Source organism: Phaenicophaeus curvirostris, chromosome 12, assembly GCF_032191515.1.
Source record: "Phaenicophaeus curvirostris isolate KB17595 chromosome 12, BPBGC_Pcur_1.0, whole genome shotgun sequence".
NCBI lineage: Eukaryota > Metazoa > Chordata > Aves > Cuculiformes > Cuculidae > Phaenicophaeus > Phaenicophaeus curvirostris.
The window spans coordinates 14,166,826-14,186,683 of record NC_091403.1 but is presented as its reverse complement, the minus strand read 5'-3'; the positions used below and the strand labels follow the sequence as shown (position 1 = coordinate 14,186,683).

The 19,858-nt window shown below is 51.3% G+C and overlaps 3 protein-coding genes across 9 annotated transcripts; 2 read left to right on the top strand and 1 right to left on the bottom strand.

Annotated features, from left to right (window-relative positions):
• The first annotated feature begins 1,965 nt into the window (after positions 1 to 1,965).
• SLC51B (SLC51 subunit beta) lies at positions 1,966 to 9,055 on the top strand. Of its 4 annotated transcripts, none has more exons than XM_069866401.1 (7): positions 1,966 to 2,082; positions 3,816 to 3,858; positions 5,181 to 5,281; positions 5,837 to 6,211; positions 6,504 to 6,647; positions 7,496 to 7,586; positions 8,389 to 9,055. In XM_069866401.1, exons 3-7 carry the CDS (start codon positions 5,242 to 5,244, stop codon positions 8,594 to 8,596), a joined length of 858 nt encoding a protein of 285 aa, XP_069722502.1. In that variant the 5' UTR covers positions 1,966 to 2,082; positions 3,816 to 3,858; positions 5,181 to 5,241; the 3' UTR covers positions 8,597 to 9,055. The 4 variants fall into 4 exon arrangements, with proteins under 4 accessions (XP_069722502.1, XP_069722501.1, XP_069722500.1 ...); XM_069866400.1 differs by having other exon boundaries at positions 3,816 to 3,958; XM_069866399.1 differs by having other exon boundaries at positions 3,816 to 3,965.
• On the bottom strand, positions 7,742 to 19,815 carry RASL12 (RAS like family 12). Of its 4 annotated transcripts, none has more exons than XM_069866398.1 (7): positions 19,397 to 19,815; positions 12,713 to 12,829; positions 12,557 to 12,613; positions 11,359 to 11,432; positions 11,086 to 11,276; positions 8,809 to 10,304; positions 7,742 to 8,693 (listed from the first exon to the last, which is right to left on the bottom strand). In XM_069866398.1, the coding sequence occupies exons 2-6, from the start codon at positions 12,810 to 12,812 to the stop codon at positions 9,920 to 9,922; spliced, it is 807 nt and encodes a 268-aa protein (XP_069722499.1). In that variant the 5' UTR covers positions 12,813 to 12,829; positions 19,397 to 19,815; the 3' UTR covers positions 7,742 to 8,693; positions 8,809 to 9,919. The 4 variants fall into 4 exon arrangements, with proteins under 4 accessions (XP_069722499.1, XP_069722498.1, XP_069722496.1 ...); XM_069866397.1 differs by lacking the exon at positions 19,397 to 19,815 and adding an exon at positions 13,778 to 14,346; XM_069866395.1 differs by lacking the exon at positions 19,397 to 19,815 and adding an exon at positions 13,147 to 13,261.
• Positions 15,341 to 17,443, top strand: KBTBD13 (kelch repeat and BTB domain containing 13). The gene has a single exon (XM_069866389.1). The coding sequence runs from the start codon at positions 15,444 to 15,446 to the stop codon at positions 16,824 to 16,826; it is 1,383 nt and encodes a 460-aa protein (XP_069722490.1). The 5' UTR covers positions 15,341 to 15,443; the 3' UTR covers positions 16,827 to 17,443.
• Positions 19,816 to 19,858: the final 43 nt, after the last annotated feature.

The following is a 19,858-nucleotide window of genomic DNA, read 5'->3' as shown; positions in this document are numbered from 1 at the left end:
TCAAAAGTTCTCTCCCATTAAAGAGTGGCAGTGCCATCAAGGGGAACATGAAATAAAACACGGAACAGCCATTGCTGAAGAGATTGCTTCTGAGCGCATTTGTAGTCCTCCGGAGAAGAAGAGAATTACTGGGCACAAGGGCCAACTTTAACTAGTAGGAAACTAGTTTTATTTACATGTGCATCAAGCTGAGTCCTAAAGGCATCTTGGCCACACATTTGCATCCTGACATTATTTTAGGGGTCAGAGGGCACAGGAGGTGAAATACAAACTTTTGCTGATGAACTAAGTTTTGTCCCTGACCCACACCACTCCACTCCAGGGAGGAGAGTGGAGCTACCCATCACTTCACCACTGCCTGTGGGACTTTGGATTTGCATGGGCTGCAGCAATGCTTTGGAGGCCACCTGTGCAAGAGGAGCTGTTGGACACCCTTCTGCAAACAGCCCAAAGGCAGGATGGGACTCAGGTGGCCACTGCGGAGCTGCAGAGCTTCCCAAGACCTCCCAGGGGCTGCAAGCTTTCTGTCTTCTCTGATTAGGTTTCTCCACTTGCTTTCAGAAGCTTCAGTTGAGGGAAATGTGGGTTATACCATCATACCCATCCTCCATGAAGCAGTTCGGGATGTTGTGGTTTTTTGTAATTAAAATATAGATACATAAATCTAGCCATGTAGGAACCTGAGTTGAAAAGGGACCTTCTTGGGCTTTGCAGTCATCTTTCTCCAGTTACAGCGACATCTTCACCACAGTTAATAACACCATCCCTCTACTCAGACATTGCAGTACATGAAATTGGACCATTCTATGATTCTGCGTACCAGGCGTTTTCTTTGTGCCTTCCTCAAAGACCATGAGCCGGAGGGTTTGGTTTTTGCTTGTGAGGCCACATGTTTGCTTGTCAATGTACTCCTTCCCTGGCAGTGGAAGGGACACAAGGACATGGAGAAAAGCATTCCCTAGTTTTATGGTACTTTTTAATTGACCCATCTTGAAATGAGGAGGAAATATGGCACAATTTACAGCATGGTGTGTTGTCCCAGCTTGAACTGCTTCCTTCAGCAGAAGGAAGGTCTTGTTTTCCAGAGGATGCATTTCTGAGTGAGTGCTCCCATCCAGTCTCTGCTAGGCTGCTGCTGAACAGTAAAACATCTCTGTCTGGGGAGTGCGTGTGTCTGCTGGGTAAATTTTTTTACAGGGGCACTCAGAGAAAGCTCTGGTTCAGAGGTGGGGTGGGATTCAAAGGATTAATCACACTGGAACATGGCTTCAGTGCCAAAGACACTTTATTTCAAGCTGGAAAACACTGAGAACAGGATGAACATAAGGAGACTGTGCTCATCTCCAATTAAGCTTAAGCTAACCGGTGCTAGCCGTGTGCTCCATGGCCATCATTAAGAGGTATCTAGCTTACTTTGCGATACATAGCTCCATCTATGGCTCCAGCTGGTTCAGGGAGGAGGAATCCTCCTTTCCCAATGTGGCTGCTTCTTAGCAATCTATTGACTTAGCCAGCTGTTGCCAGTACCTGTAAAACAGGGATGGCAAAATCTGATGGGTGCTTTGTGCTTTGCCTGCAAAATCAGTTGCTCTGGTAAGATGCTCTGAGAGCCTTACGATCACTAAAAATAAAAGGGCTTTATCAGGATGTGCTTCCTTTATGGAATAAGGACCAAGCCAGGGTGAACATTATCATATTTTAACCTCAGGGTAACTTATTACTGAGTGTCATTCCACTCGGCATCCTCTTTTAATACTGATTATGCCAATAGCTTGAGCAAATAAGCTGGAAGTTCCTGAGGCTCATTCTTTGGGAAAGGTCGTTCACCCCAAGCTGTAAATGGACCCACTGAAGAGGTGCGGTTTTTTCAGGGTCTGGAGTGAACATCGCCTGTTGAACTGGCCTCACACATGACTCAGGAGCGGAATGAATCACAGTTCATGTGGCACTGCAAGTAGGAGGAGGAAAGGCAACCTAGTTGCTGTAGTAAGGCACTGACGGGTGCTCAAGGGAGACGTCTTGATGCGGCAGGGCTTAAAGAAGAAATGTAGCTTCCTCTCTGCTGGGAACTGGATGTTTCTGGTGAGTTAGTGGAGATTAATGGACATTCCTGGTGCACTAGCTGGAGGGTTAATTTATAGCTATCTGTAAAGAAAGGCTTGTTTATTAAATTCAGTTAGAAGGCTCAGATCCTTGGAAATTTTAAGCAAAGGCTGTATAACTTCCTTAAGGAGAGGTTGAATGGCAAGCGAGAAGCAAGCTGGGCTAACTCCTGCATGCAAACTGCCTGGAAAGCAGTTAAAGGAAAACATTTAATTTAACTCAGATTTGCTCTTTAACTTTTGACTTTACAAAGGTTAAAATAGTACAGCCTGCCTTCTTGCTTTAGTATTTTAAATATTAAACATCTTTCTTGTGTTCTTTAACTGAACTCAGTCCTTAATGTATCTTTATAAACCAACCCATCTGTTTGTATCTCCATAGTATGCTGTTGTATATCCTATGCGAATCCCAAAGACAGGGCACCCCACTTCTATGATACATTTTGAGTAACTGACACATTTTAATGCACTCAGTTCAGATAAGATAACCACCAGTGACAGAGTCTGGATTACAAGAGGACAATATTTTACCAAGACTGGGACATTATGAGTGCTTTGCCCCACTTAGTGAGTATCAAGCAGGGAGTCCACAGATCCTGATTGTGAACAAGAGGGTTTGAGGCAGCATTGATGAGTGACTCTTTGTTCCTGAACAACAGCATATAAAATTGGCAGCATTGGTGTGAAAATCTCATTGGCAAAAAGAAAAAAATAGCAACATTGTTCAGGTGTAAATATAAATTCAGAGTAACACAGGCAGAATGTTTGCTTGAGAGGTCCTGGCCTCTCTGGAGAGGTTCTTTCTACCTGCTTTCATACAAGCATAAAATGAATGAGCTTTCTCTTGTTTGAGCTTGCCATGTTGTACCCAAGCTGGAAAGCAACCTCTGAAGGGTCTTGGGTGTCTTCAGGGCGTAGGAGGCCACAGCTCAGAGTTGTCAACAGCTGAGGCATGTGGAGAGGGGAGCAACAGAGAAGACATCACCCACACTCTCCCAGCTTGTTTGGTGGAGCAGTACTTACCCACACAGGGATGTGGGCAGTGGGGCAGAGCAGCTGTGCAGGGGGAAACTCGAGGAGATAATTTTAAAAATCTCTCCTTCAGGATGGAAGATCCAAGCTCTCCGGAAAATCTCCAGCCCAACTGTGGGACTTAGTTTCCTTGCTGGGGAAACTGGTGATGCAGACAGTGTTCTGGATCCTGCTCAGGCTCTCCACTGGGGTAGATGCAATGGAGAGCACTTTCGTTTGTAGCTTTGATGAATGAAACTTCCAAACTAGTTTGGTCAGTTTGAAGTAGATGTAAAAGATCTTTAAAATACTGTGTTTTCCCTTAAAAGCTTTTACCTGCATAAGATAAATATCCATTTCTACTACTGTATGGTACCTGAGACATTTCAGCCTCACACATCTGAGTGAGATTTGGTGATGCTGAAGATTTTATGAAGTAGCAAAATTATTTTAGCAGTTTTCTAAGCATCCCTGCTGTGCATGGCAGCTTTAATGTGGATGCTGGCAGGTGGCCCACAAGTTATGAAACACCTTAGGAGAAAATCAGTAACATGCATGTCAAATATTCCTGTTTGAGCAAATAATTAAACAGAAGACTTGCACAGCAAGATTTAATGCCTGCAAGTGGCATGTCTTATTAGGGTGTAGCAGACTTGCAACTTGATTTCATTGTCACCAAGACTTTATTTCCTTCTTTCTTAGGTGTGATCCATGTCAATAAGCTAAAGCTCACCTGGATGGGAAGGTAATCACCATACTTCACTGCAGGGAGCAGCTTTGCCCATATTTTTTGAAGTACAGAGTCAGTGGACCACGTATTTCAGAGACCCGTCCTCCAAGAATCGGTAACAGGTGGTTTTCTGGCAGCAGGGAGCAAGCCTGCATGCCTGGTTGGCTATAAAATGTGAACTTTGAATTGCAAAGACGTTGAGAAGGGGGGAGAAATAGTAGCAATCATTAGGTCTATAACCGATAGGACAAATGCTTCCCTGAGGAGTCAGCAGCATCATTGTGGACACGCCTGGCATGGTGGAACCTACTTGTGAGCAATTTCCAGGGAACAGTTTCAGACAGTGCCAGGCCTCATACTGTCATAAAAGTCTTAAGACTTCGTATCATAATTAATGACCTATGGGCCAGCTTGTCTGTGTGTTGTGGTGTCATTCACCTGCAAGTGAGTGATGGTTCAGAGGAGGCCAGTGAACAGTGGCTGAGCAGTGGGCCAGGGAGAACCACCCTAACCGTCTCCAATGAACTCTCAGAGGATGGACAGGAAAGCCCTCTGCTCAGCTCTAGTGCCTCCAAAGGAGGATGAAGAACAGAGCTGAACAAGCAGCCACAAAAGTTGTATTGATGCCACTGACAAATGAAGGACTAAAGGTAAAGGAGGAGCTTTCTTCTTCCTTGAGGAGTGGGAGATACCTTTGTCTCAACAGCAAGGTGGCTTTTCCTCATCTTGGAGTGAAGTTCTCCACTTCCTCATCTGTACACTCTTATACTACCATCTGTGGACTGGCAGCAGGTAATCACTGTCCACATCATGTGTATTCTCTAAGGACTGTGGCAGGGGAGCAAGGAGGGAAGCAGTGAGGTTAGTCGAGGCTGGCTCTCAGCAGCCAAGCTCACATCTGCACAGGGTCACCTAGGCAAGAAGTGAAACCCCAGCCAGCAGACCCTGTGCCAGGCCTGTTCTGTTGCCTCAGTGGCTCCCAGGATGTCTGCACCCTGTCCTGGCAGCTCAGACTCACGTTCACAAAGGAAAATGGATGCCACAGCTGCAGGGACACATAAGGTCTCTGCTCTGAGTAGAGCTGGACCAGGGAGGGGAATTGGCGTAAGCACAGAGTAATTTAAAAGATCATCACTTCTATTTGTGGTTTTGTCTCCTTTCGTCTGCTGTAGACACCAAAGGAGAAAGGTGCTGGCCTACTGTCTCTTGTTCCTCTGAATAATAACTCCTGTAGTTCTCAGGCCTCCTGCTGATAAAACCAGTGGCACTGTGCAGTGGGAGCTAGCAGAGGATGCTTTGAGGTTATTCTTCACCTCTTGTCTCGCTCTCTTTCCCAGGCATCTGTGCACTGAAGAAACTCTAGCGAAGGTGTGATCCCTCCCAGATGCACATACAAATATGAAGTTCTTCTGGATAATCCCATTTTTCCTGCTGCAAGGTAGAGTCTTGGCTTAGAGACATCAGGGTATCTGTCCCCAGAGGAAGCAGAAGCCAAAAAGGAGGCTCACCAAAGGATTTGAGCCTCCTCTGCCTCTTGAAACAATCCAGGAGAGCAGACTCCCACCTCCCAGGAACAGCAAGAAGGGGCTAAGCATGGGCCAGGCTGTGTGGGCTGACACCAGCCAGCATGCCAAGGAGCCCACCAGAGTTCAGGTTTAAGAGAGGAGCTTATCATCATCTCTTCTTCAATGAACACTTAAGATACAGAGCTCAGTCACAAGGACAGTCTGGTGGCTTCACAGAACCTACCCTAAAGGATGTGCTTGAGCCACATTTGCTGAGAAATGTGGATTAAAGAAAGCTCATCTAGGAGTCCCAACAGCCCTGTCAAAGAGAAGCTGGACCGGAGGCAGTTTGCCTCTTGAATGCCTTTTGCTCCATGTTGTTTCCCAGTTCTAGAACTGGGTGTCATTCCCATCTGCCCTGAACACACTGTGTGCATTTATGTCCAGTGCTTAGGCGATGGCCACACTCATATGGTGGTTTCTTTCAGATACTGAGGCTTTTCTGATGAAAAATGCTAAAGTCAAGAGGTGTTTACAAGCCAGCCAGATGGATGAGAATTTATTGCTGGAGGACTGCAATCCAGAGTCAGATTTCCAGAACTGGTCTTGGCAAGGCGATTTTTTGATGAATCATGGCACGCAGAGCTGCCTCTCCGTGGTGGTAGCCGACAGAGTGCAGACAAGTCACTGCAGGAGCGTGGGCAACATGCACTGGGACTGCTCTGATTTGCTGCTCTCTCCTCTGGGCAGCAGCCAGGGCTACCTAGTGGCAAACAGGAAAGGAGTCGCTCTCAATAATGTGAGAGGCCTCAAGGCCCAATGGCATGATGTTGCAGACAGGAGTGTGTGTGAGGAGAAGGCAGGTAAGTGCCACACACCTGGGGAGCAGTGTTACACGCACACATCACACACACATGCTGCTGGGGCATGTGGAAAGGCACAGTCAGCATCCCGGATGCCCCACCATAACAGAATCTGCAGTATGAGCCAGAAACTTCCACTTCTCAGAGCACGAGATAAGGTTGGGCACTTGCAGCTGCATTCTGCCTGCTTGGAGAGATTCTGGGCAACCCTGGGAGCCATGGGGAAGGATGTTTCTATCCCAAAGTACTGCAGTGAGCAATCATTGCATCTTTTTGCTCTTTTCCTCCACAGCCAAGGCAGACGAAGCCGGATACTTTCTTGCAGCCCTCACCAGCACACAGATGTATGACCGCACAGAAGTCAATGCCACCCTTGCGCTGGGTATAGATCAAGAGGAGCTGGAGGAGCTGCTCTGGTTCTTCCGCACAGAAGACCGTAAGTCCCATTGATGTTCCCGAGCTGAGAGTTGAAGTAGAGATACACAGTCCTTGGCTGTTAATCCCCCTGCCTGCTAGAAGTGCTGCAGGGAATTACCCAAGGAGGTGATTTACCCCAGATGCATAAACCCTCAGTCTCACCTTCAGAAGAAGCAGGCTGTGGGTGAAGACAGACATGAGGCTTTGCTGAGCTAGTGTCTCCTCCCAGAGAGGGGTTCAGCCTCTTTCCAGGCATGGCCTAACAAGAGAGCGAATGTCTGGGATGAACAGGATTTTGGAAGGATGGAGGAAGTAGATCCATGTGAGCAGGTCTCCACCACGAGGATTAACTTCAAAGTCACAAAAATAAAGGATAGAGCATCTGCTGCTATCAGTGCTGCACACCCCAGCCAGTGTTTGAGGGCAAAATCTCCCTGCCTGAGTGTGGTGAGAGAGGCTGCAGAGCAGAGGGGTCCTTCTAGCAGTGCTCATGATGGGATGCTGCAGCTTTCGGCCATACTCCCACCCTCCAGCACAGCTGCTCACAGTTCTCAGGCAAGGTTGAGAAGCCATGCATGGCAGATGTGGTCAGTGTGAGAGACAGAGCCCAAGGGGGAGAGCTGTGAGGGGCAGAAATCAGTTGTGTAAGTCTCCTGCCCAGGGGAGGGGATTTGCCTGAGGTTATCCCCAAAAATGTGACCTGGGGGCTCTCCTCTGTGTGCAGAGCTGGACACCAGCAACTCTGCCCTCATCCAGCACCCAAGCCATGGAGCTCTGAGCTGGTGATCCTCGGGAAGCGGCTGTCCAGACTCTGCTGGCCATGCTGCTCTGTGCACACTAATGCTGCTTCTCCGTGCTTCCCTCCAGCATCAGCATGGAATTACTCCGTCCTTGCGCTTTCCTTTGTGGCTATGATTTTGGGTCTTCTCCTCCTGGCCATCAACATTGTGCGAAACAGGTGAGTTAGGAAGATTTGGGGGTCCTTCGGTGTGTGGTGATGCACTGAGATCCCCCTCAGGCAGGGCAGGGCAGGGCAGCGCAGCGCAGCGATCTAGAATGCAGGGCAGGAAGGACCCCTGAGTGATGGGAAAAGAGCAAAGACCGAACTCTCTTTGAACTTTATTGTAAAACCTGGCCTGACTCCTTGCTCTCCTCATGTGTCACCTGGAATTAGCCACTTCTCTGGGCCCTGGATCCTCACTGTAAAGCATCTGAACGGCTCTGCCCAGCACACCAGGGCTGTTGAGGGGGAAGTGACATTAAATGTGTGGTGTGAGGTGCTCTCCTGTAAACACAGGTGCATATGGGATCTTGAAGCAGGACTCCCCAGCCTTTCCCTGTTGGAATTTCCACAGTGTTCCCTGGGGCCATACTGTTGCCCAACAACGCTGCAGCTGAGGAGCAACTTGCTGTCTTCCACAGCAAAAAATCTTGCATCTAGGTCAGAGCTTTCATCTTAAAATGAGAGAAAAAGAGTTAATGTTACAAGTTTGCCATGCTCTCATTGTAACGACAGCTTGCTGGGTGTCACTGCCTCGCTATGGGCAATGTTCTGCAGGTGTGAACCTCATGTCTGTGTGAGCTCAAACACTTCAGACCACTGTGACCCAGTGCAGCAGGTGGGGTTTGCTCATGAGCAGCTGTTGTGTTCCCGGGTGCAAAGAGATGGATGTAACAATCGCTGGGGGCAGGCGCCCGCCTCAGATGCAGGCTGAGCTCGCTGCTTCACTCCACATTCGCCTTTTATGCCTTCCCTGCAGGAAAAGGAAGATCCACGAGTATAGAGAAATGGTGCAAACTGCACAGCAGGCTGAGCTACAAGCCAAGCAAGCCCTGATGTACAGCCCGGGTGAACTGCGAAAGCAGGAGCCAATGCTCCAGGAGCAGAGATCAGGAGGAGTGATGGTCCAATGGAAGGATGGGACCATCACGTCGCTGTACACAGGGAGCACTGAGGATGCCATATAACGGCAGCTGGAGTCAAACCATTCAGGCCCGAAGGGATGTCTCAGGATGTCTCAGAATTTCTCAGTTCTTAGATGGAAGTTTAAAAGTGCAGTTTAGCCTGGGGAAACGAAAGAGAGATGGAAAAGAAGGCAGCAGAGCTGCATGAGCAAAAGTGGCTCTGGACTGGAGGCAGACCTGTGCCTCCCCCGTTTCAGCTCCTGGCTGGTCCTCACCTGCTACATTCAGCTGCCTCCAGCCTTTTCTCCCACGCCAGTCTTGCCTCCTCCCTCAGCTGCCCTCTGCCTCCACCGCTAATGGGTAGGAGCCGAGCTGGGGTGGGAAGTGGGAGGCTTTTCTGCGGTCAGCCAGGGAACGCGCCGTCACATCCTGTCAGGAAAACAGCCACGCTGACTCAGGGGCGCTTTTGTTCTTTTCGGAAATCAACTTTATTAAAATACTTTCCAAAGTGGTTGATCAAAATCTCATCTCTCTTTCCCTGTCAGTAAGGTCATATATATATATGTGTGTGTTTGTGTAATATATGTACAAATATACACATGGATATTTTACTCTGCAGAGTAACTGCAACTCCCGGAAGAAGCAGAATACTTAACCTGATACAGACATTTTTGGAAGTACATCAGTCTTTTAAACAAAGGCTTTTCAGGGCATGTCCAGTGACAGCTCTCCTTGCAAAGTCTTTGAAAAGGAAAACTGTTGTGTAAAAAACTGATGCAAACCCAGCTATTTTGGTATGACTTATTTGAAGCATGGCAATCGGTTTCAGGACACCTGAGGCCTTTAGTTGGCAGGAACAATATCTGCCCCTTATCTTGTTTGGATTAAAAAATAGAAATTCCTCCTACTTATTGCTGAGTCAAGGCACCCATGAGATGAATGAGACGGGTGCCTCCCTGCTTGATTAATGATAAATTTCCCCTCGCTGGTCTCCTGTTGCTGTGCACCAGGTGCCTGAGCTAGCTGGTGAGCCCTGGGGATGGCCCTCACCCTCCCTCAGCTCCTGCTCCTTCAGGAGCCGCTTGGATCCGCATGGAAAGCCGGAGTGGCCCCCAATGCTGGCAGTAGGACAGGGAGCGAACGCCACAGCAGCGCTTGGCCAGGGGTGATGAGAGCCGGGCTCGGGGCAGGCAGAGTGATACCACAGCAGATTCTGGCCTCTCGGGACCCCAAATTGCTGCCACAGGCTTTGCCCCAGCACAGAGACCGGAGCCGTTGTCTGCCAGTGGCTGCTGCAGTGCCCCTGAGTCCATCATGCACGGTGTCAGCCCTTGTGGAGCCAGGGGAAAGGGTCCTCTCACCACCACCATCCCTGCAGGCTGCATCCTAAAATATCTTGAAACCTTTCAGCAAGGTGAGCGTGGGAGCTTTCTTCTTGCTCTGAGCCCGCGAGGTCTTGACGGTGACCAGCTTGGCCTGGGCTACTGGGGGGATCTCCTTGTAGTTGACAGCGGAGAGTGTGTTGAAGGTGCAGCTGGCCAAGCCGTGGTGTGTGGGCAAGGCGACCGGCGTGGCCACTGGCGGACAGGGACGCTCCTCGGTGATGAAGAGCGGCCGGACGGGCAGGCTCTGCTCTGCCTGGCGCCGCACCTCCCGCACCGCTTCATGGAAGACGTGCTGTACCCTCGTGAAGTCCTGGCACGCCGACACCTCATAGAAGAGGCATGCGAACCTTCTTGCCAGGGACATGCCTTCGGCTGCAGACACCTGCCTGACAAGAGCCGAGGGGACGGGTCAGCATCCCTTGGGAGCAAGAGGTGCAGACAGGGAGCAACAGCCCCTGCGTCCCATGCCTGCTCCCCAGTGAGCACTGGGGCAGCACCTGCTCATCCCTCCTCATGGGACAAGCAGAGGGCATGAGTCCAAAAGAGTTTTGCCTTTGCTGAAATCCCAGAGCAATGTGCATTCCCTGGGGAATCACACAACGCCTGGCACAGGGGGCTGGATGTAGTGGCAGCACGCTGGGACACGGGGAGGAGATGGGGCAGGTCCTTGCTGTGGGGAGAAGACTCCATACTGGGGACATGAGGGAGTTCAGTGATGCACAGGGGGGTTCAGCAACATGCATGACTCAAGGACCCATGGGACCAGTGCTCAGCACGGCCCCCGTGATGCATAAAAAGCCAGAAAAACACACCAGGGACATCCAGTCCTGGCAGTAAGGATGGAGTGAGAGAGGGCTCCAGGGAAAGGGCACATCCAGGAGAGAGTGAGGAGCAGGAGCTTCCCTTGCCTGGGAAGGGTGATTCTGTCTTACCATGCAGCCATAAAACATCCCACTGAAATGCCAATGGGATCAAAATAAACACCACATCCTGCAGGCAGGAGAGAAGGAACCTCAGAGATATGAGAGGACAGGGCAAATACCCACAGGAGAGGAAATAACCACAAATAAATCACATTTGGGTTTTGCATTCCAGCTGGAGGGATGGAGGGTGATCTGTGAGCTCTTCCCCCACCAGCAAAAGACAGCCTTGCCCCGTTCCCAATACCTGTACTGCTCCATGTCCAGCTTGTTGCCCAGGAGGAGCATGGGGCAGCGGTGCTGGCAGCCCCTCGCATGCAGGGCAAGGACCTCCAGGTAGCGCTGGCAACTCTCAAAGCTCTTCCTATCATCAATGCTGTAGACAACGAGGAAGACGTTGGCCCAGCGCAGGTAGCGTTCACAGTTCCCAGGGCCATCCTGAAGGCAAGAGGAGCAGCTGAGCTGTGGTCTGGCCAGGTCACACTGGGCCTTTGGCACCACTGGTGCCCCCATGCCTCACCTGGTCAGCGGTGTCCATCACTTTCAGCACCACAGGCTGCTGGTCCACCAACTCCTCCGAGGTGTAGGTGTCCTCTGCAAGGAAAAAGGTGTTTGTGAAGATGGGCTGGGGTGTCCTGTCTTCTCCAAAGCCAAAGCAAAGCCCTGGATGCTTGGGACACCACAGAAAAATCCCAGCCTCCAATGAGGAGCATCCTCCACTGATGCCTCTCACATTGTTCATTCTGAGACAACGTTATTTTGGGAGCCTGGTGGTGATGCTGCTGGGCAAACACACCTAGGACCTATTGTTTCCCTTGGCATGCTGCAAGCATGGGCTGCTGAGGGAGAAGGAGAGAGGGGAAGGAGCCCAGCACCACCATCACTGCGTCTGGAGCTTGGCCCTTATCTAATTCATGACCTGGCAAGATAAAGTGAGCAGGGGGCTTGACACTGGGGCTGTTTCCCTATAAATCAACCAAAAGGAGCACCCCTTTCTTCTGGAAGTAGGGCAGGCAGGGAGAGCTGCTGAGCCATTCACTGGTAGAAAGATGCCTTCTCCCAGCCAGTTCCTAATGGATGCATTTCAGAAAGGTTTTGACATGGGAAGGTGAAACCGCATTCCCAAAAAGGATCTGAGGAGGAAAGGATTTATTCTTCTTTCCTAAGAGTCACTGAGTTATTAGTGGCTGGAGTCGGTTCCTGGACAAGGTCCATATCTCCATTATGTCCCCAATAAATCATTTATGGTTCTTCCCTGCACTCTGGAGTCAGGCCTAGGAAAACAGTTATTAGTTACATAAATGAGTGGAAAAAACAGGGCCCAGAACTGAAAAACATGGACCCTGGGGCTACCCACTCTGTGGCCCCTGCACACCATCCCAGCTCTTCAATTGCCCAATATCCCTAGAATGAGCAGGAGGCACAAGATGCCCCCCAAGGACCCCCAATAATTCAGCTTTCAATTTCTTTGGGGTGATGCGAGGAGCCAACATTCCCTGTGGGACATGCCCATAGAGAGAGTGCTGCTTTCACCTCTGTTTTTACAGGCGGGTTTGGGTCAAATCCAGCCTTTCCGTTGTTTTTCATGTAATTTTAAGTGGTTTGGTTTTTTTCCCCCTAGATGCCATATTCGTGGGAAATACAGGCGATTGGAAAGATGCTCTGTGGGAGCTCATGGGGGACAATGGAGAGGAAATAGCCAAGGAAAAGCATCTTACCCAAGTTTGGATCATATTCACTTATGAACCTCTTGGTTAGAAACTTCACAGTCAGGGCTGCAGGAGGTGAAAGAGGTGGGTGAGGCTGGCGTTCCCTCCAACACCGGCACCCCCCGAAGTCCAGCCATCCCCGTGGTGGTGGGGCACCTGTCTCACCTGACTTGCCAGCCCCTCGGCAGCCCAGAATGGCTACGTTGCATTCGGCAAGGGGGCTTGGGAGCTGCCGCTCGCCACCGGCTCGGGACTTGCCGAACATCAAGGATATCCTCTGTCCTGCAGGAGAGAGCGGGAGGGACGTGGGGTACCCGCTACCATTCCATATGGGGACCTCCTTACTGCCTGGCTGGTGGGGTACCCCAGCGTGGAGGAAAGAGTGGCTCGACAACACTGGGGAAGGGGATCCATTGTCCTCCATCCACATCCAGGAGCCAGGATAGCCAGCATCACCATCCCACACTGGTAGTCAGCATATCATCCAAACAAAGACAGGGACACCCTCATCCCTCCGCCCACCCTTCACACCTCAGACAAAGAAGAGAAACGCAGCCTCCCACCTTCAAACCCACTGCTGGAGGAGATGTGGGGCTCACCAGGGTGCGTGGAGGCCGAGGCCAGGGCTGGGGAAGCAGCAACCCCTGAACCACTGGGGCTGCCAATGAATGAAGCAGGTGGGGGCAAATGCGGCTCCCGCCGCACGGGCCCCAGCCAAACTCCTTGTAAGGAAAGCTGCTGCACTGACGACGGGCTGGACACGCTGTCCTGGCCATCCTGAAGACGGTCCCCTCGACAGGGGACACACCAGCCCCCAGAGCTCCCCAAGCTTTGGGCAGGGAAGTCTCACCCTGAAACCCGTGGGGCCTACACTTGGCATCCACCTCACCACATCCCCAGCACCTCATGGTGTCCCGACACCCCACCGCAGCCCCAGCACCTCTCTGTGTCCTGGCACCTCACCACATCCCCAGCAAGCAAAAGCCCAGTCCCACTCCCTTGGCTGAGGCTGGTGCACTCATTACACCTCCCGCAGGCAGGAGTGATGCTGCCATCACAGCCACCTGTCTGCCCACCACTTGCCCAACTCTTTCGGATGCATTTAAGCACAGGAACCTTCTGCTGTTGGCAGAGATTTTGTAGAGGGAACAAAAAAAAAAAAACCAAACACCTTTTTCCACCCAAAAGATGTGATTCTGAGAGGGAAAAAGGAGCAGAGGGAGTACTCACCGCTGCTGCCTGCACCAAGCCATCAGCCAGCACCCAGCAGGCTCTGAGCCCAAGTAGGTGGTGGAGGCTGAAGTCAGCGTTGTCATGGCAATTGCCATGGGATGCGGCTCGGTGCCCAGAACCGCAGGATCCAGCCCCCAGGCTGGCCCCAAGGGGGTTCTGCAGGGGACATACCCGCAACCGGAGAGGGAAGCTGCTCTGTGGACATGCGGGGCTGCTGCACTGTTGGGATTATTGCCTGTTAATGCAGGGAGGATATTTTTAAACCCTCCCAAAATAGCCTGGGAGTGTGGAAGTTCCTGCAAGCCCCAGGGATGGCGAAAATGAAGTAGATGGGGATGACTTCCCTGTGGGAAGCAGAGCCCTTCCAGGAACCCCAGTCCCCTACAAGACATAGTTCAAGGATGCTTAAAAGCAATCAAAGGTAAATGTGGGGGTTTTAGCTCGTTACAAGTAAAGATCAATGGCAGTAACACAAGTGCAAAGTTGTCACTTTCTCCGCTAAACTGAGATTTTCTTAGGGAATGTGCTGGAACCACGATCCTGGGGCAGTGGCTTTGCCATCACGCAGTGCCCTGGGGGCTCCCAGCTGCTGGGATGAGGGGCTAAGTACGGAGGGAAAAAAGCATCTTTGGCAAGGTGGATTAAATATGCATTGTTACACTGCTTGAATTAAATTATGCATCAAAAATGAAGACCTGCTGGAGGTGTTGATGAAGGGGATTGAGGGTCTAGTTGCCAGCCCTCCTTGGCACCCCATGGCAGAGGTTAAATGGGATTTATAGCCCGAAAGAGCTATGAACAGCACACAAATGAGAGATGTGCCACAAATAACACTTTTCTTCAGCATCAGCCTCTACAGGAGTTTGGGGCGGGGTGGGGGGGGTGTCTCTGCCCACAGCTGGGTGTTACAGGAGAGCAGGGTGAGCCCTGTGGCTGGAGGGAACCTTTCTGGACAGAAGGGGTTTGCTGAACTTCATTGTTCTCACCATGGGATCCCTGGATGAAGCTCAGGCTGGTTTGTGTCTCCATGCACCTAGGGATGGATGTTGCTCCCTGGGCATCCCTGGGGAGGGTTGCAAGGGGAACGGCTCCATAAACGTACCTCTCTGCCCATGGCCACACTCAAGGGCATCAAAGCCCCTTTTCCTCAACTGGGCTGAACGGCACTGAGATTGCTGCTCCCTGTGGTTGTAAAACCCACTTTTTACGAGGAAAAAAATAACAGAATGGTGACATGCTCTTCCCAGCTGTGCAAACGTGTTGCCCTCCCCAGGGTGGGGACGGTCCCTTCAGGATGTCACAGGGAGGATGATTGAGAGTGGGTAGAGTAACACCCATCGCTCCCAGGGTGGCTGAGCATCCTCTGTGGGCCAAGCCATGATAGAGTTGGGCATCTCTGCCGTGACCCACACCAGCCAGTGACGCCGGAGCCCTGCTGTGTTTTGGGTGGGCAGCTGAGCCCAGTGGATGCCTTTGAAAGGCCCTGGTCACGAGCTCAGCTATCTTTAGCGGGAGGTATTTATATTACAAACAGTGGCTGCTGGGCAGCACAGCAAAGGCATCAAAGGGTGGTGGAGGCAGGAGGGGGCTGCACCGGGGCACAGCACAGAAGAGCGTTGGGTGCTGCCTCCCACCCCAAGAGCCACTGAGCCCCCAGGTGAGGATGACCCCAGAGGATGAAGGCTCCCGGGCAGGGCCCCCAGAGCAGGTGCGTATCTGGGTGGAGGAGCAATCATTCTGTGTGGAGAAGACCTTGCTGGTGGAGAGCAGCGAGTACTTCCGTGCCCTCTTCCGCTCTGGCATGAAGGAGAGCACGCAGGAGGAGATCAAGCTGGGGGAACTGAGCGCAGCTGGGTTCCTCGCCATGCTGCAGGTGCTGGCAGGCAAGAGGCCCATCCTTGGCAGCGAAGAGACCATCCAGGCAGTAGAGTGTGCTGCCTTCCTGCAGGTAAAGCCCTTGGCCAAGTTTTTGATCCACTCCATCAACTCTGACAACTGCATCCTGCTGTACCAAGCCGCTGCCATATTTGGCCTCCTGGATCTCTTCCACTGTGCTGCCCTCTACATCAGGGACAGCTATGCTGAACTGGAGGAGTACCTGGACTGCCTCTCTGATGACCTGCTGGCCTATGTGGAAGCCCTCCTACCCAGTACCTTTGTGGCAGTGGGAGCCCACACGCCCACCTTCGAGTTCTTGGAGGACCTCTCTAGGACCATCTGCTACCTGGATGAAGAGACAAACACATGGAGAACCCTTTCCTGCCTGCCGCTGAGCGCCAGCACGTTCCTAGCCGGCATAGCGACCATGGATAATAAGATATACATTGTGGGTGGTGTTTACGGAGCCAGCAAGCAGGTGGTGGAGAGCAGCTTCTGCTATGATGCTGATGCCAACACCTGGAGTGAGTTCCCTAGCCCTCATCAGCTGCGCTACGATGTCAGGCTGGTGGGCCACGAGGGCTACCTCTACGCCATCGGTGGGGAGTACGAGAAGATCTCGCTGAAGTCTGTGGAGAGGTATGATGTGGCCTCCAACACCTGGACATTTGTCTCTGATCTGCCACAGCCGAGCTCAGCAGCACCCTGCGCCCAAGCCATAGGGCAGATCTTTGTTTGCTTGTGGAAGCCTTTGGACACCACCGTCATCTACAAGTATGAGACTCAGCAAGATGTATGGCTTCCCATCACTGAGCTCAAGCGGCACCAGAGCTACGGGCACTGCATGGTGGCCCACCGTGACAACCTCTATGTCATGCGAAATGGCCCTTTGGATGACTTCTTGCGTTGTGTCATCGACTGCTTCAACCTGACATCGCAGCAGTGGACCTCCCTGCCTGGGCAGTTCATGAACAGCAAAGGAGCCCTCTTCACTGCTGTCATCAAGGGTGACACTGTTTACACTGTCAACAAGATGCTGACACTCCTATACTCTGTGGAGGAGGAGACCTGGAAGTCCAAGAAGGAGCGAGCAGGTTTTCCACGCAGTGGCTCCCTGCAGACCTTCCTCCTGCGGCTGCCAAGGCGCGACCACAACATCGCAATGTAGGTGGCCCCCCATCCCACACTGGGATGCCCTCCTTGCATGTGGCCTCAGCTCTGCATCTACCTCTCCCTCAGGTTCCTCTCCTCCTCTGTGGAGCCATGCCCAGGTCCAGGGACGTGTCACGTTGGACTTTGGACGTGACACTAGACCCAGCCAGGGGGAAAGAGGCTGCAGGCAGCTGCTGCTTGACTCTGCCTGCATTGCATGGGCTGTGTGCAAAGTCCTGCCAGATGTGGACTTGCAAGCCAACTCTTCATGGCTTCTGCAAAGGACAGGTACTATAGAGGTGTAAACATGGGTTATATTTAGTTTGACCTCACTCTGAAAGTGTGCAGCATCCCACCTCCTCTCTGCTCCTTTGGAAAATCATTCGTTATATCCTGGAATTAAATGGAAAGCTATAGAAACCATTGTGGTTTTCATTGCTTTTGGGGTTTGTGTCTTCCCCACACACACACACTCTGAGCCTTCTGAAGGAAAATACTTCCTAACAGGGATCCACGTCAAGGCTTGCTCCTGCCCACTGAATGCTTTTTCAGCTGCACTCTGTTTCAGAGCCGTACGTGGGAGTGTGGTTCTCATGCAGCTCCGCACTCCCTAGGGAGGTTTCCATGTCTGTTCCCGGCTGCAATGGAGTCTTGGGGGGGGCGAGATTGGAAGGAGGGTGAAGGACATTTGTCTCTGGTCTGCCACAGCCAAGTGCAGCAGCACCTGTGCCCAAGCCACAGGGCAGATCTTTGTTTGCTTGTGGAAGCCACTGGACACCACCGTCATCTACTGCCCAGGGAGATCTCTGTGGCTGGTCCTGATTGCAATGAGGTCCTGGGAGGAACTGGGTAGATTGTGAGGGGGTTGAAGGAAAGCATCTCCTGGGCATCAGGTGCTTAATGCACTGAGGGGTTTCTGGGACCTGGGGACTATCCACTACCCCCAAGGGCATTTGCCTGCTACCTCCGGGCTTGTCTGCCAAGCCCCAGAACAGACCCAACAGGGTGGCAAGTGCTGGCATTCATCAGAGGCTGGTTTGAGCCAGGACAGGGTCTTTTTAGGGAGGGTGGTGAGACAGTGGAACAGGTTGCCCAGGGAAGTTGTGGATGCCTTCTGCCTGGAGCTGTTCAAGGCCAGGTTGGATGGGGCCTGGTCTGGTGGGAGGTGTCCCTGCCCATGGCACGGGGGTTGAAACTGGATGATCGTTAAGGTCCTTTCCAACCCAAACTATTCCATGATTTCTTTTAGGACATGGCAAACCTTGGGAATATAAAAGGGTGCAAAAAGGAAAGGAAAGGAGAGAGTGTCACCATTGCATGGCCATGCCAGGCTTGCAGAGGTCTTCTTTGTTAGCAAAGTTCCATAACTAGATGTGCTGTTCTCATGAAACACCATCCTCCGGCATCAAAGGCTGCTGGCACTCAGCACCAGCTCTGGGGCGGCTGTAGAACACAGAGCTCCCCTTTGTGACCACAGCACTGCTGGGATGAGGGCAGCAGCAAACTCAGACTACGGCTCAGCTGGTTTCCCATCCATGGGGCAGGCTTCAGGCTGCCTGTGACACCCTGGCCGAGATGCAGCAGAAGGGAACACCAGCTGGGATGCCTCAAATACCTCCGCTGCTGACCATCGCCAAGTTCTCAGCATTTTCAGAACAGTTCCCGCATTTGAGAAAAAAAACACACACCACCAGCACAAACCAAAACAAACAATAAAACCCCAGCTCACAACCATGTTCAGATTTAAAATCACTTGATGTGCCTTCTCCCCATTTGCCCTCTGCTGCTGGGCCAGGCCACCACCCCGTTGCCACCCCTAGAAGGAGGACCGCAACCAGTGGAGGTGCAGGTCTGCTGTTGGCATGGGGGAAGCAGAGGACACTGGTGGATCTCACTCAAGTCTACAGCATGCTGCAGCATTAGCTGAGATGCAGGTCGGATGGTGGGATGAGGGAGGCAGGGGACACTACTGGAGCTCACCTGGCTCCACACTGTGCTGCAGCATGAGCTAAGTGGCATTGCTATCCTCAGGCAGACTGTTAGCAGAAAGCCCATCAAGTCAAATCCTTGTTCCCTTCCTAGACGAAGCCAATTAACATTTCATGCTGTCTTCTCCTAGCTGAAAGCAGCACATGGAACCACGCTGCTTTAAAAGCATTTTAAGTTGAACAAAAAGCTTAAATCCATCCATTAAAATAAAGTTAAAATAATTCTGTTACTAAAATATTTATGACAGGCTCCCGTGGCCAACCCAGGACAGCTGAACTTGGCAGGCTCTTCTCCTCCCTCCAGCCCTGGAACCACCGAGCGATACAACCTCTCCCCCCATGTTCATACACCGGTTTGGGTTTTTTTTGACAGTTTAGGGGTTTACAAAGATATTTGCCAACAAAAATGATAAATGTTTTAAGATTTGAAGTGTAACAACTAGGGGAAATAGCAGGTCTTGGTAGGTACTGTTGAGGTTGGCATGAATGCTCCCAAGAGAGGAGTCATTTGCCGCATCCATCAATCCAGATCATGATACATAAAGTAATACAATATAATTTTAGGTGCATAGGGAGGAAAAAAAGTTATGGTTCTTACCTCTGCAGGCAGGACGGGGCAGAATGATGAGCCAGAAGCAAACAAACCTCTAACGAGAGCGAGAGGCTACTCAGCCTTTGCACACTGAGTGGGCACGACACCGCAAATGTGCCTCACTCCACCATAATTTAGTCCTCAACATTACACATTACTGGCACCAGCACAGCACCGTTATCTTCCTCTTTCAGTCTTCACAGTGTTTACTCCACCAATGATTACAGTTTGAGGCAAAGTCATCTGTCTAATCACAGTTTAACCTTTTGCAAGTTTCTTTTTTAAGGTGACATCATCTTGGCAAGGATGAATGTAATGAAAAGCTGTCTGTGGAACGGACTTGCCTTATAAGGGCCGTATCAAAAATAAAAGCTTGTATTACCAAGGGAAAGCTGGAGGAAAAACAGGACTGGGAGCTCCAAGAAGAGCCTGTGAGCTCCCCATGAATATCTCTGTTGGCCATAGAAG